At 38.2% G+C, this 16,063-nt stretch overlaps 1 protein-coding gene across 1 annotated transcript in view; it reads left to right on the plus strand.

The window, feature by feature from the left end:
- Positions 1-16,063, plus strand: part of TMEM131L (transmembrane 131 like) — a 117,874-nt gene that overhangs the window by 55,744 nt on the left and 46,067 nt on the right. The window contains exons 6-12 of the mRNA XM_063458538.1: positions 2,101-2,217; positions 2,341-2,451; positions 9,793-9,870; positions 9,964-10,114; positions 10,269-10,327; positions 12,086-12,191; positions 12,737-12,842. Of these exons, the coding sequence (XP_063314608.1) occupies positions 2,101-2,217; positions 2,341-2,451; positions 9,793-9,870; positions 9,964-10,114; positions 10,269-10,327; positions 12,086-12,191; positions 12,737-12,842 (728 nt within the window). The remainder of the gene's footprint in view (positions 1-2,100; positions 2,218-2,340; positions 2,452-9,792; positions 9,871-9,963; positions 10,115-10,268; positions 10,328-12,085; positions 12,192-12,736; positions 12,843-16,063) is intronic.

Raw genomic sequence — 16,063 nt, forward strand, 5'->3', positions numbered from 1 at the left:
ACATACACACACACACACTGCACTCATATACACACACACACACTGCACTCATATACACACACACCGCACTCATATATACACACACTGCACTCATATACACACACACACACACACACTGCACTCATATACACACACACACACACACACTGCACTCATATACACACACACACACACTGCACTCATATACACACACACACACACTGCACTCATATACACACACACACACACTGCACTCATATACACACACACACTGCACTCATACACACACTGCACTCATACACACACTGCACTCATACACACACTGCACTCATACACACACTGCACTCATACACACACTGCACTCATACACACACTGCACTCATACACACACTGCACTCATACACACACTGCACTCATACACACACTGCACTCATACACACACACACACACTGCACTCATACACACACTGCACTCATACACACACTGCACTCATACACACACTGCACTCATACACACACGCTGCACTCATACACACACGCTGCACTCATATACACATACACACGCTGCACTCATATATACACACACACACACACACTGCACTCATATACACACACACACACACACTGCACTCATATACACACACACACACACACTGCACTCATATATACACACACACACACACTGTACTCATACACACACGCTGCACTCATATACACGCACTCATATACACACACACACACACACACACTGCACTCATATACACACACACACACACACTGCACTCATATACACACACACACACACACACTGCACTCATATACACACACACACACACTGCACTCATATACACATACACACACACTGCATTCATACACACACACTGCATTCATACACACACACTGCATTCATACACACACACTGCATTCATACACACACACTGCATTCATACACACACACTGCATTCATACACACACACTGCATTCATACACACACACTGCATTCATTATACACACACTGCATTCATTATACACACACTATAAATAAATATTCAATTAATATATTTTTTTTAGGATCTAATTTTATTTAGAAATTTACCAGTAGCTGCTGCATTTCCCACCCTAGTCTTATACTCGAGTCAATAAGTTTCCCAGTTTTTTGGGGTAAAATTAGGGGCCTCGGCTTATATTCGGGTCGGCTTATACTCGAGTATATACGGTAATCTGCTCAACTAAAGAAAAATAAAAAAAATTCAAAAGTACACGTTGGGCTTAAATAGCTAAACTGGAAACAAAACTGACTCAAACAATTTCTATAGTTGGTCTGTTTGGCCTAACATTTCACTTTCAATCTATTATAAATTCCTGACACTATAATGAATAACCCTGTGATGATGATTATGATGAAGAATGTCTCAGCTGTGTTACATTGTATCTTGCAATTGATTGTCAGCATTTCATGATTTTATTGCAGATTTGGCTATGGTTACTCAACTCTTTGTTAATCAACTAAGGTTAAGTAATCTGGCTATTTGCTTGTGTGTGTTTGTGTAATTGAAAATCTGTGAATATTCGTGTGTTGCTCACCCCTGTGGTGGTTGTAATACTTTTTAGAAATAGAGGTTTTCTGAAATTAATCTTTTCAGTCCCAAGCCTGTAGTGACTTGATAGTTAATTAAAGGTACACACCCAGCCCCATAACAACTTGAGGTCATTTAACAAATACACAAGTCTAATAAGGAGATTGTAAAAGTGGCATATACCGCATTTCATTTTATGACATTGCCTACAGTCTTTTTAAGTAAAATTTTAAATATATACATTGTGTGCAGAAACTATTTCTGACGTCCATAAAATCAAATAAGTATACATTTTGCATGTATGCAACTGTATGTGTATATCCAGTACGAACAGCAAATTGCATTTTGGCTGAGTAGAAGCAGAGTGCATGGATCCAGATTGTACTTAGTTTGCATATGTTCATGCTGCTGATATATTTTGCTTGGGTTCTATGCTTTTCTTTTTTTTTTTCTTTTCTTTTATCTTTGAAAACAAAACTGCATTATTGATTAAGTTTTGAGTATGTGCTAAATAGTTTTTTTCTCTCTACTCATTCTATTTGAAGGTAATCCCAGCTCGAGGCAAAGCCTCGTTTACAGTCGTGTTCTTCCCAGAGGAGGAGGGAAATTTCGAAGGTTCTTTATTTCTGAATACTTCCTCCCATGGAGTCCTGTCCTATCAAGTAAGGTCACTATGCACAAAGGTCTCATGTCTAGTACTGCATAGTAATTTCATTAAGTACGTGATACGCGGTAATCACCTGTCGTCTTTTTTTTTTTTTTTTATATATATTTTTTTATTGCAGGTCTTTGGGTTGGGAACCTCAAAGTCCGCATCTAATGATTCCAAGAATCCACTTCAGAATATAGATGTGATATTCCCACTTATTGAAAATATTCATCTTTCACAATCACAGGTATGTAGTTTGTTACACTGGGTAAAGAGTAGCGTTAAGTGAAGGCTCCAAGCACCATAACCACTACAAATTACATGGGTGTATTTCAGTTCATTCCTGATTTTTATTTATTTATTTTTTTCTCATCATGGTGGCTATAAAATGGCTTTCATGCTATCCCTAAATGTATTTCCTAAGTATATATATATATATATATATGGTTCGACGGTACAATCAAATGCTTTTCTACGAGAACCAATTGATTGGACCACGCAAGGGAGCCGTGGACACAGAAGTGTCGTGTAAACCAGCACTGGAGTTTAGGTAAGTTTATTGATTTTTATTAGGGTTACCGTATATACTCGAGTATAAGACGAGTTTTTCAGCAACTGACTCGAGTCAGTTGTCTGTATTATGGCAATTTTCATTGCCATAATACAGACAAGGACCGGGGGCTGTCAGAAAGCTGTAACTTACCTTCACCGCAGCTCCTGTCAGCTCCCTTCTCTCTCCTCCGTCCGTGCAGCTCCCAGGTCAGCTTCCTCTGCAACTCTCGCGAGAGCCGCGGGGTCAGAGCATTGCCACGGGTTACCGTGGCAATGCTCTGACCCCGCGGCTCTCGCGAGAGTTGCAGAGGAAGCTGACCTGGGAGCTGCACGGACGGAGGAGAGAGAAGGGAGCTGACAGGAGCTGCGGTGAAGGTAAGTTACAGCTTCCTGCCAGCCCCCCTCCTACAGCCCATCCACTGGACCACCAGGGAGTGAGAGCCCCCCTCCCTGGCCAGCTAACAAGCAGGGAGGGGGGCCGAAAAAATAAATAAATAAAATAAAAAAATAATAATAAAAAAAAAATAACAACATTAAAAAAATATATATTACAATAATAATTAAATAATAATAAATAAAATGCCCACCCCCACCAATGCTCTGCACTCACACACACACACACACACTGCACTCTCTCACACACACACACTGCACTCTCTCACACACACACACTGCACTCTCACACACACACAGCACTCTCACACACACACTGCACACACACACACACACACTGCACTCTCACACACACACACACTGCACTCTCACACACACACACACTGCACTCTCACACACACACACACACACACACACACACACACACTGCACTCTCACACACACACACACACACACACACTGCACTCACACTGCATTCATACACACACTCATACACACACTGCACTGCATTCATTATATACACACACTGCATTCATACATACACACTGCATTCATACATACACACTGCATTCATACATACACACTGCATTCATACATACACACTGCATTCATACACACACTGCCCTCATATACACACTGCACTCATATACACACACTGCACTCATATACACACACTGCACTCATATACACACACTGCACTCATATACACACACTGCACTCATATACACACACTGCACTCATATACACACACTGCACTCATATACACACACTGCACTCATATACACACACTGCACTCATACACACACACTGCACTCATACACACACACTGCATACACACACTGCACTCATACACACACTGCACTGCATTCATTATATACACACACTGCACTCACACTGCATTCATTATATACACACTGCATACGCACTGCATTCATTATACACACACTGCCCTCATACACACACTGCACTCATACACACACACTGCACTCCATTCATTATATACACACTGCATTCATACATACACACTGCACTCATACACACACTGCATTCGCACTGCATTCATTATATACACACTGCACTCACACACTGCATTCATTATATACACACTGCATACACACTGCACTCATACACACACTGCACTGCATTCATTATACACACACTGCACTCATATACACACACTGCACTCATATACACACACTGCACTCATATACACACACTGCACTCATATACACACACTGCACTCATATACACACACTGCACTCATATACACACACTGCACTCCATTCATTATATACACACTGCATTCATACACACACACACACACACACACTGCATTCATTATATACACACACACACTGCATTCATTATATACACACACTGTAAATAAATATTCAGTTAATATAACTTTTTGAGGATCTAATTTTATTTAGAAATTTACCAGTAGCTGCTGCATTTTCCACCCTAGTCTTTTATACTCGAGTCAATAAGTTTTCCCAGTTTTTTGGGGTAAAATTAGGGGCCTCGGCTTATATTCGGGTCGGCTTATACTCGAGTATATATGGTAATTTTAACTATTAAGATGAGACATGACACAAAAATTTAATGAAATGTTCGCTAAAAAAAAGGCTTTTAGTAACCATTGAAGAGAGACAAAAAGGGAGGAATGAGAAAGCATTCACAAACATACAATGTTTGAACTAATAATTTGTTTATATTTTTATTTAAAAAATTTAAAGTATATAATTATAATTCAAACAAATTAATGCGTGTATAATATATATATGAAATAAAGGAATGAACACATATGACATTTTAAATTTACAAGTAAGTATTGCAGGAATTCTTAAGACATTTTTCCCCCACCTGAATCTTTATCACGATCTTACATACATATGGTACTGATAGTTATACATAAAGACAAATTAATTACTCCATATTTAAAAGAACACTCCGTTTTTTGTGCACAACTTTCTTCATGACATCTTTTATTTCTTTTTTCCCTCTTTCAATCCTGGACTGCATACAGGCAACCAAACTGATAATTTAAATGCATATGTGTGTGTATAAATTGTAATCTGCAATTCGCACTCCATGTAAAGCTCCTCTCCAGGAAGTGGTCTAGTTGTTCAGTGTATCCGTATTCTTCAATGCAATACACAGAATTCGGAGTTTCAATATTACATGTGTGAATGCTAAAAAGACACTACTTCATATTGAATTAATGTGTGCGTTCGTCATGGCCATGCTTAAAGGGGCAGCCACTTTTTATTTTTTATCTCTAAGTGTGCATCCTTTCAAAAGTTGTTGGCGTGTTTATGCTTGAACTCAGGTGGCCAACTATCTGTACGTCATTGCATTGTAGCCACAGTCTATGGTCTATGGTTCTGCATTAGAGAACTAAGTGATTATATTATTCTTTCAAGAGACCCTTATTTATTTAACATATATAGTTATGCAGAAAGCTTTACAAGATACAAGTATCACTCATAGGTTGGGTAACAGACAGGGATATGTAGCATGACGTATTACAACAAAAGGAGCCTGGAAACCTACCTTTGCATCTAAATGTAAAAGTGCTTTTTAAATTTTTTTTTATTATTTTTGCAAATTTTACATATGTAGCATCACGGACAAAAACAGTTCAGAATTAGACATAGACTTTGATTTACAATGGAAAGAAAAATGAACTGTTGAGTAAACATCACACACAGAAAACACAAATATCACAATTTAAAAGGATTGAGCGGATTAGGCGGGCCTAAACTATAATAATTGGGTTACTTCATAACTTTCCTGAATACCGTACCGTATGGAAGAACTAAAGTGATCTTATATATATATATATATATATATATATATATATATATATATATATATATATATATATATATATATATATATATATATATGGATATTCATAAGAGAACGCAACAAGGTATATAGTTATATCAGATTATCTAGCCAAGGAGACCATTTCTCATCAAATTTTAAGTGGCTATCATATTGAAAAGATATTCCCCTTTCCATATCATGTTGGTATTTAAGCTGAGTTAGCACTTGGGACCAAGATGGAGTCTTTTTTTCTGTAGCCAATATCTTGATATTTCTATTTTTATGGCCATCATGCCAAAGTGCTTTTAGTCTTTATATAGTCTTTATATACAACATTTTATGTAAGACCCACGAGCTTACAATCTAAAGTGACAATATGCATTGAATGAAAATGTAGTGTAGGATAAAATACAGTGTTATAACTTGAGGAGTTGACTTGGTTATCTGGTAATAATGAAAGTAGGATGGCAGTATTCTGTGTGTTACGTTGAATATTAAAATGAACTTTGATTGCTTTTCTACAACTTCCCTTAAAACAGTGCTGGTTGTCTGGAATATTTTTGTTCAGCATCCTGTGCAGGCACTTGACATTTTCAATTTGGGTTTTTCCCATGATCCCAAAGGCAGCCATGCATGACTGTGTGAACTCATGCTTAACTTGTGGAATAAAAGGGAATCATGACATGTCACACATGTCATGTGTCCTTAAGGGGTTAAAAAGAGTGATTAAGAAAATGATTGCATACATTATATTTTACTGACAAGCCGGAAATATGAGCCTCCTTTGGAAGTGAAGAGAAAATCAAGATATTTGAGGAATAATTATTATTATTCCTGTTCTGAACATATAGGTTGAGGGTGTTTCCTTGTGGTTTAAAAACCTTAAATGACTGAGTAGATTGGTACTGTTCCTTTTAAGTTATTTGCTATAAAACACATACATTTATTGTATTCCAAATTTTTGGTCAGGAATGTTATGTTTGGCTGCTATCGCTTGCTACAATTAGTGTGATTTATAGTTTGACCCGATACAGTGTAATCGGACCGTTTTAGTTTACTATCTGTGGTAGTGAGGCTTTTTTTTGTGTGTTCCGGAGGGATTCTGATAGAGTGAAGCCCTGCAGCTAATACTTTAAATCCGACTCGTCTATACTTATTCTAAGGAAAACAGCCCAAAAATGGGTATTCATTTCCCTGCCCTTTACTCCAGACAGGCATGAACGTATCAAAACTCGTAGTTTTAGATGTTATATATTTAATTTTGGTAGTTTTGTGTCAAAATATTACATACAAAATACAAGTTCATGTTCCACTTAATTCATATAATACATACCGTTAATATAAAATACTACTCTAAAAGAATACTAATTGTCCTTCTTTATGTTTTGTTAGGCATATGATCCGCCTTCTCTGCACTGGGTATTATCACAGGGTTAGCGAGCATTCGCATGCATGCTCATTAATTTCTCCTAGAAGTCAATTGACAGGGGTTTTCCATTTACTTGAAATAATTGTTTGTGCAAAAGAATAGAACCTGCTGGCAGCCTCTGTTCACTTGTGTAAGAGATGTTTTTTTTTTTTTTTATATTCTATTACATTTCATTGTAAGAAACTGGTTAGGTGCTTGACATTCTGTCTAATCCCCATCTTCCTTTTGCATCTAAGGAGGGTTTTTATTTTTGCATTAAACTCTAGCAACATACAAAATAAAATCACGGTGATTAATAATTATTGTGATTGTGTGATTCTTTACCAGGATCATTTTTATTTATTTTTTTGTGTAATCCAGCTGACTGGGTTGTCCCTTTAAACTTGCAACTTCTTAATTTTTTCGGATATACTCTGTAGGATTTAGATATCGCAGGTTGTGAAAGTGTACTCTTCATAGGACGCTGTTATAGAACTTGGCCTTATTTCACAAAGGATGTAAATCTTTTTGCCATAATTGCATCAATTCTGAAGCAATGTAAGTTTGAATTGACGTGTTTCTATTATAACCAACAACCGGAGAATACGGTAACCATTGCAACAGCCTTGATTATTAGAAATGTTAGTGTCAAAACACCAAAGATTGTAAAATAATCTAAAGTTTTTATAGATCACCTTGCAGGGGCTCAGTTTCACGACACTATTCATGGTATTCTTGCTGTGAGTATAAAGTGCTTCACTTGAATTGTGACATTCCTTGTTAAAAAAGGTTCATGTTTATTAAAGCCTCTCAAAGGAGGAAGAAAAGGAAGAGAAAGTTAAAGAGCTCGTGTTTACCAAATGCGTGTTGTTGTCATGCTTCTCTAATAATGACTGATGGTGCTTCCAAGCAGGAATTTAACTAAAACATGCATCAAGCCCATCAATCTGAACACAGATAATGTACTTGTCTCTCTTTGTTAATCTTAAATGTTAGTTATTGCATAGTATAAGCTGGATAACTGATATATTCTATCCTAAACATGCATGAAGCAGATGTTTTAAAGCATAAATACAACTTTTTTTTTTTTTATTGTTTACATGTGCACTTATAGAGACAATTAAGATTACTTATAAAGGGTAGTTCTGGGGCAGAGTTCTAAGTCGAGCAATCGCCATAGAAACCAATGGAATGCCGCTGCTAATTAGAATTGTTCTTACTCCAGAACATCTGTGCAAATGAATCATTACTACTACAGTGGTTTATGTGCGAATGTAAGTGGGGCTGCTTGGTTTACCAAAGTTTGTTTTGATTTTTATATTCTATGGATGATATATTTGGATGATACTAATTATAGTGAGCGATCTTTACATGTTGAAAGGGACCAATGATTTAATAGCGCAGTTTACAAACACAAGCAACCATGTTTTTTTGTGTTAAATTCCGGTTTTGTTTCATAGAAAATGGAGTTATATAATTAAAGGTCCTGCAGTTATACTTATTCAGGTTGAAGTGATATTCCAAATAAACAGTCTATCACAGTATTCAACAAATAAAAGGTAAAACACCCCGTACCGAAACGGGCTGCTCTCCTTTAAATCACCCCAGAAACAGCGTCTAAGAAAAACAAATAAATTTTATTGAGTAACCATTAAAAACAAGTCACCTAGGAACTCCTATGGCAAGCCTATTAACTGCAAGGCTATAGTAACAATTGCATATGAACAATCACTGGTAATTGTAGCAATTAAACTTGTACAAAGTTACTGCTAAAAGTGAAATTTGCAATAAAGGCTAAGCCTTGCAGAAAGTCAGGGCTTGCAGGGTTACAAGCACATAGTAGAAATCGAAAGGATAGGGGAGATAATATACATTGAGAAGAAAATATATAGAGTAGGAATGTTACAGCAATGTTATAGCGTAAATCCAGTCAAAAACAGGAGAGAACTGGAAGGGATTAAATAACCTAGCAAAAAAATCCCTACTAGGGCTCACCCCAGCGTACTGAGCCAGACCCAATCAATCCCAAAAGTGGCTATGACACCCTATCAATAGGAGTCCGCTAAGGTGTAGAGAACAAAATAAACAAAAATCACATCGGTGAAAAATGCCCTGCCCTATACAGTCTCACAGTGTCTGCACATTAATTTAACATTTTAATTGCAATGTCTACATCATGTAAATAAGGGTGATCTCCGATTGCTTGGCCCACTAAACTACACAGCCTATCCTTTACCTTCTTGATGGTATTATTTCCTATCTAAGTCTTCTGGAGGCTGTGAACTCAAGGAAATCCATAGGGATGCCTTGGCCCCCCACATGGATTTAACAATTAATTTGCATTGACAGCGATTCTCTTGATCCATCTTTCTGATCTTTTCTCATTGTTTGTGTTGCATGTAGGCAGAAGCCATAAATTCTAGTGTGTGGCAAGTCCGGTTAAAATGCAGCGTTCCTTTTAAAAAGCACCAGCCGTGTAAGGTATGTGGCAACCACCCAGGGGGGACAAGCAATTCCATCCAGTTCTTGCTAGGATTTATGTTGTAACATTTGTCTTTCCCTCTAAACTCACAGAGCTGCTTTCTGTCTGGACCCACACTGCTGCTGCAGATCTATTTTGCTGTCAGGCTGGATGGCGGCCAACAGGACTTAGAGACTCTCAGGAAGTACATACTAGAGAATATTTTTATGATCTTTGTTACAGCTGACAAAAATGGAGATATTGGTGAGTAATGGACAGAGGGCTAATGGAGGTGTAAAATGCTGGTTTTATTGGTTTAGACTATGGGCTCTTTATTAAAGATAATTTCCTTGTTTAATAAATAATTGTTTCTCTCTCTCTTTCTTTTTTTTTTTTTTTTTTTTTTTTTTTTACACAGATGAGTCCTTAATGAGCATATATGTTTTGAATTCGGGGAATGGTCTGGTTCATATGCAGGTAACTAAACACCTATGTCACTTGTGTGATGCCGCTGATATCATTTAGAGTGGCATGGCTGTGTTTATCCTTCTATTGTATTTGCCGTCTATGCCTAAAGTACGTAAAAAAAAATAAAAATGATCATGCTGGGGACGTACTGAAAGGCTTGCTTTGCTTATCAGCCAATCAAGTAGTAGATGTCTGTTACTCATGATGGACAGAACCTCTTGTTGCTACTGTAGTAAAAGATCGACTTTTTTCCAAAGTGGATGCAGGGAGCCTAATTAGTGACCTATCTGTGTATTCTATATTCATATACTTAAAGGGATACTTGACACACCATAGCAACTACAGTGCTCTGTAGTGGTAATGAAGCCAGGAGTCCCTTGGTGCGACGCAACAGTAAACCGTCAGTGTCAGCACCATTTTACACTTACCCTGTCTGTGTTGGGTGCCTGTACTGCTTCCAGTCTGTTTTAATTAGGGAAAGAGGAGGTTCATACTTCTGCATTATCATACCACCTCATACCAAGCTTCAACATTATTCATTCCCTGAGAGTGTTTGCTAACTTTCAGTCAATGAATAATGTCCCTACTTGGGTTGGTGTGAGAATGCAGAATTCGGAAACTTTTGTTTTACTATAACAACTCAAAAGCCTGACAGTCGATAAATCGTTTTTAAACAGTTTGACAGTTTAGCGTTGGTTTGGTGCCAGTTTTCTAAAACTAGTGGTGACACACAGGAATAAAAAGTTCATACAGTATAATAATTCTAGTGATTTACATGGAAAGAGGCAAATTATTTTTTGGATCTACACTTGAATTATTGTCTTAGTGTTTGTTGCATTTGTTTTTATTATCGTGTGGTTGACTGCTCAGCTTTCGTCTCTATACTGGTTAAAAAAATCCAAACCTTTAATAAGGTTTTGAACAATACCAGTAGAATATTGCATTCTATGAAACAATAAATAAAAAATAAAAAAATCTGATTAAAAAATTATTTTAAAGACACTGAAATGTTAAATAATTTTTTGCCACAATGTATAAAAACTGTTTTGACCTTTTAAAAGTTTTCATTCTGTTATCCGTCCGTTTCTGTTTTGTTAGCAGACGTCACTCTGCTATTCTGTCACACTTAATTATAACAACTTAGAAATGAGTCCTTGAGCAGGTTTTGGTGCAGCAACCTTTGTGACTTTCCTTTTTTTGCCACATACGTTTGTTTTAACTATTGAGTGCCCAAGTGTCTTCAATAAGGACTTTTCATGGTTATTTATTAGGACTTGTGGAGAATTGCTGAGGACATTGCACATTTTAGGCCAAATTCACTGAACTGGAAAAATAAAATTCCAACTCTTCTAGCTCTGCTCTTTTGGTGTAAATGTTATAGTGCCTGTGTGAGTTCTCCACAAATCTCAGTCTAGTGAATAAGCTAAATGTTGGTTATAGTTGTTTCTGTGGATTTCGTAAAGCAATTTAATGAAGAAACCAAGTAGGCTTGCTAAAAATATATATAATTTTTTCCCCCTTTTCATTCTCCCTTTTTCCAATTCCCTGTCTCCCATTTGGCCATTCCCTCCCTCCTTTCATTCTCTCCAGCATAATAAAAGCATTACTTAATTTCCATGTGCATTGGGAAAGTAACAGTTTAATCTTCACACTTTGCCCTCACCCCTCTACACGTAGAAATCTGAGTGTAAACATAGGATGTATGTTACTTTTATGGACGTTGGTTAATCATGTTGTCCCCTCTTGTTTTCTTTTCTTTTTTTGCAGGATATTCATCATTTTCTTGGAGATAGTTTGTCAGTCCATTTTGAACCTGTAATGCTTCTGAGCTCTTCCATTAACTTCACTAAAGCTGCCACAATTATGTGTTCCGGTCAGTCAATAATGTTGTTTTTCTCAGTGATTTGCTTCTGGCTATGTGGGAGGTAAACAAAAATGCATAATTTAATGTTTTAATATGCAAGCACAGATCTTCTTTGGTCAGTTTAGTCTTTGGCAGACCGGGGGTATACATGTCCCAGCCTGCCTTAGATTATTGAGATTTACATTGTTGAGCAGAACTAGCCACAATTTTAACTGCAAATTTGTAAACACAATTTAGTTTTTTGTAAATTAAAAACAAACAATCCTACGGCCTTGGGCTGTAACTCCTTTTAATCGTAGGCGGTGCATCTCTGTTTGTTTGCAAGTGCCTGTATGCATTTATAGCTTAGAAATAAGCTGTTAGGTAATCATGGTGGCATATTGAATGAACTTGTTTAGAAGTCCCCTATGAATTTGCTTTGTGTTGGACTGTACACTAAAGTGGCTATTAGCTCACATAGCAATGACTGTCTGCTCTTTAGCAAAATAAACTTGTTTTACAAGAGACTTATAAATGCTGTTTTAATAATGTGTTATTTCTGTCCTGTGGTTTAGCTACTGCGCGAGACTCTGCATTTGACTGTTCAGAAGAAAAAAAGATGAACGTTGTGGAAGCTGCTTCTCCTCCATACTTGTGTATTTCTCCCAATTTAACAGAGGGGTATGATATTAACTTTTACTCCCCATCCTGTGTCTGTGTGTTTAAATCTGTGTGCTGCTTGTTTACTGTAGTAAGGTCCAGCTAGTTTATCTTTTTACTTAAGAGTTCCGCGACAAAGTGAGTCTTAGCTACTGGCTCTGGTTTTTACTTGAAAATGTAAAACTATATACTGATCTCTTGTAACCTCTACAGCAACGATGAAGGGACTGAAATAGAATTTCAAGTAAAATAAATTAGTGAAGCAGCATCACTTTTGTGTGCATCATCTTTTACCATTTAGTTAATCAGGCTGTGTGCTGTACTGATGGTTGCATGTACAGCATGGTCACAGCTCAGCTTTTTCTAGAGAGAGTGGTCTGTCTTAGTGTACACACAGACTGGATGAATCTTATATAGCAAAGGAGGAAGCAAAAATGTGTCGTTAGAACTCTGAAAACTATGGGCAGTGTTATTGATACCGGAGAAACTGACGGAAGCCAAGCACAGAGAGATGGACACAGGTTTCTTCAGGAAGGAAGAGATTCTTTATTGGATCACCGATCGGGACTCAGAGGGACTAGCGTCACCAAAATACAGCAAGTTCTGAGCCCCGGACAATAGTGCAGGCTCCTTATATAGGCACATAACTCCTCCCATATTAAGCTCCACCCGCACATTCTCTTAACCAATCAACACAAATGAGAATTAACTTCCTGTTTGACCGCATGGCTTGTCCAGCACAATGGAGGAGGGGGAATACTACATCCTGTATTCTTGCACATGCTCCGTACACTACTGATCGTATCTTGCCTCGTGCAACCAACTGATCGATACGTCAGCATGTGCACGTACACATGCCACGTGGTAATCTCGGCCTACTAAATTTATTTTTACCGAGATTCCACCACATTCCCCCCTTTGATGCCTCTTGATATTTCACAATTACTTGAGGCATCACTTAACCTTAGTTTGCATACACCGCAAGTTACCTTGAACCAGACCAGACTTATCTCATGATGTGAATCTTCAACACTCATCTTCCTGCATTGGTTCTCCCTGATCTAGAGCCTTATACTTATAAATCGCCATTATCTGTGCAGCAGCCTTCCTCTCTGCTATATTTTCTATCAGGCTTTGCACAGACCTAACTACTAAGGGTATAAGACACGGCAGGAGTAGACACAACATTAAAATCAGTAGGACTCCACCTACCACTGCCTTAAGCCCTCCAAACCACTCATACCAGCTACCAAACCAACTACTTGGATTATACCCTTTCCATACCTGAGTAGGCACATGCGCTAGTTTAACCATATGGCTAGTAAGCTCAGCTATTGCTTGCCCTTCGTCATCTATTTGAAGACAGCAATTGCTCAGGTTAAACTTCCCACATACACCTCCCTCTACTGCCAAAAGGTAATCCAAGGCTAATCTATTTTGGTAGACTGCTGTCCTCATCCTGGTGTTATGCTTCGCTAGAAGATTGAGCGCTTGTGATGTCTCGTTGGTGATAATCTCAACCACCGCCTGTAATCTTATAATTCGGTTGAGCATATAAATAGGGGTTCTATAACCAAAGGTACCATCCTCGGCCCACGTGGCTGGCCCATAATAATCTATGATACGCTGGGGAGGCCATTCATCATCTTCCCAGGCGCCTATCTCTATGGGTCCCCTTTTCTTCCTATGATTCACATCATACACTTTAACACCTAAAGTCTCACCTGTTTCAATCGGTAACAAGAAGAAGGATGGTTTGAGCATACCCAACACACATGCCCCTTCCCAGTCCTGTGGCAACTCCGAATAGGCTTTCTTACCACAGATCCAGTACAAATTTGCTGGGGCTCTCCAGGTAGATGTGATGGATAAATCAAACCACACATCCTTTAAATTGGCGTATCTAGCAAACGGGTTAGATGGTTCTGAGACATTTGAAGCCGACCACCAAGTTGTATTCTTTGTATCATCATCATAAGCTTTTTGCCCTAGACAAGTTAATTCTCCTACAGAAGTGTTATACATTATTCCTTTCCTTGCTATGCAAACATAACCTATGATGGAGGTCTTTAATCTCCACTCAGATTTACCTCTAACACTCATATGATAATTGGCTTGTGTAGATATTAGTTGGTCAACTGCCTCAGAACCGGACATTACCTCCTTTGCTTCCCAAGGCCATTGGTCTCCCATGTTAGTACCTCCACACACATAGCAGTTGGTAACATTAAGACTACCGGCAATACTTTCAGCTAAGTCAATGAACAGGTTTTTAGCATTATGGGGGATCTTATTATCTATACTCATCTCTTCATAAAAGGAATGGTATACTTTATGAGTTTGGGAGGATACCGTATCAGTCTCTATCCCTATAAATAATACTGTCCCAGGATCTAAACCCGTCCCGTATATCTGAAACCCAAATAAATTGCCATATTTGTCTAAGAACTTGTCGGGGTTATTTATAAGTATATGGATGGGATTACATTCCATAGACTTACAATATGGGCTAGTCGGCAACTTAGTCATTATCATGTCTTTGTCTACTGTCTGTCCCCAAGTCGCCCACCCCACACAAGACCAATATGGGCAGAAGTTATAGTCTTTATTTGGGCATCTAGGACTCACATATTTATTTTTACTACTGGGACAAATATATTTATCATTAGACCCATACGTCCTCTCCCATCTAAGATCCCCACATACATTCCACGGCTTTCTACCACTCGATATCGCTTTACACGCATCAAATAGCAGAACACCCGAAGAATGTACGGATTCTAACACCGTCTTATTAATTAGGGTCCCCTGAGGATCTCCATTCCTGAGAGTCAACCAAATTGTACGGGGTTGATACTCCGGACTGAAGCACTTAGGTTCTCCTACTCCTAAATGGCACACACTATAATCTATATTTAGGTATCTACATCTCGATACATCTCCTTTACACTCGTATTGTGAATGCCAAATTAGGGTTTGGGAAATATGGTTACCTGTTCTCGTAGTCTTAATGCATACCTCACAGCTAGGCGTGTCGGTACCTCTACCTTCCTGAATATAAAAACACACATAAATAAACACTATCAAAAACACATCTTTCGCCGTCATCCTCAGTCTTCGTCCGTGCGAAGGCACCTCAGCTTCCAGGATGTAAGGGCTGCAGGGAATGGAGTTCTGCTCGTCTTCACAGGAGTCCCTTCGAGACTTTCCCTGGCTTATAAACTATACGTCGGTGGGCGGAC

This window comes from Pelobates fuscus, chromosome 6 (assembly GCF_036172605.1).
Source record: "Pelobates fuscus isolate aPelFus1 chromosome 6, aPelFus1.pri, whole genome shotgun sequence".
Classification (NCBI taxonomy): domain Eukaryota; kingdom Metazoa; phylum Chordata; class Amphibia; order Anura; family Pelobatidae; genus Pelobates; species Pelobates fuscus.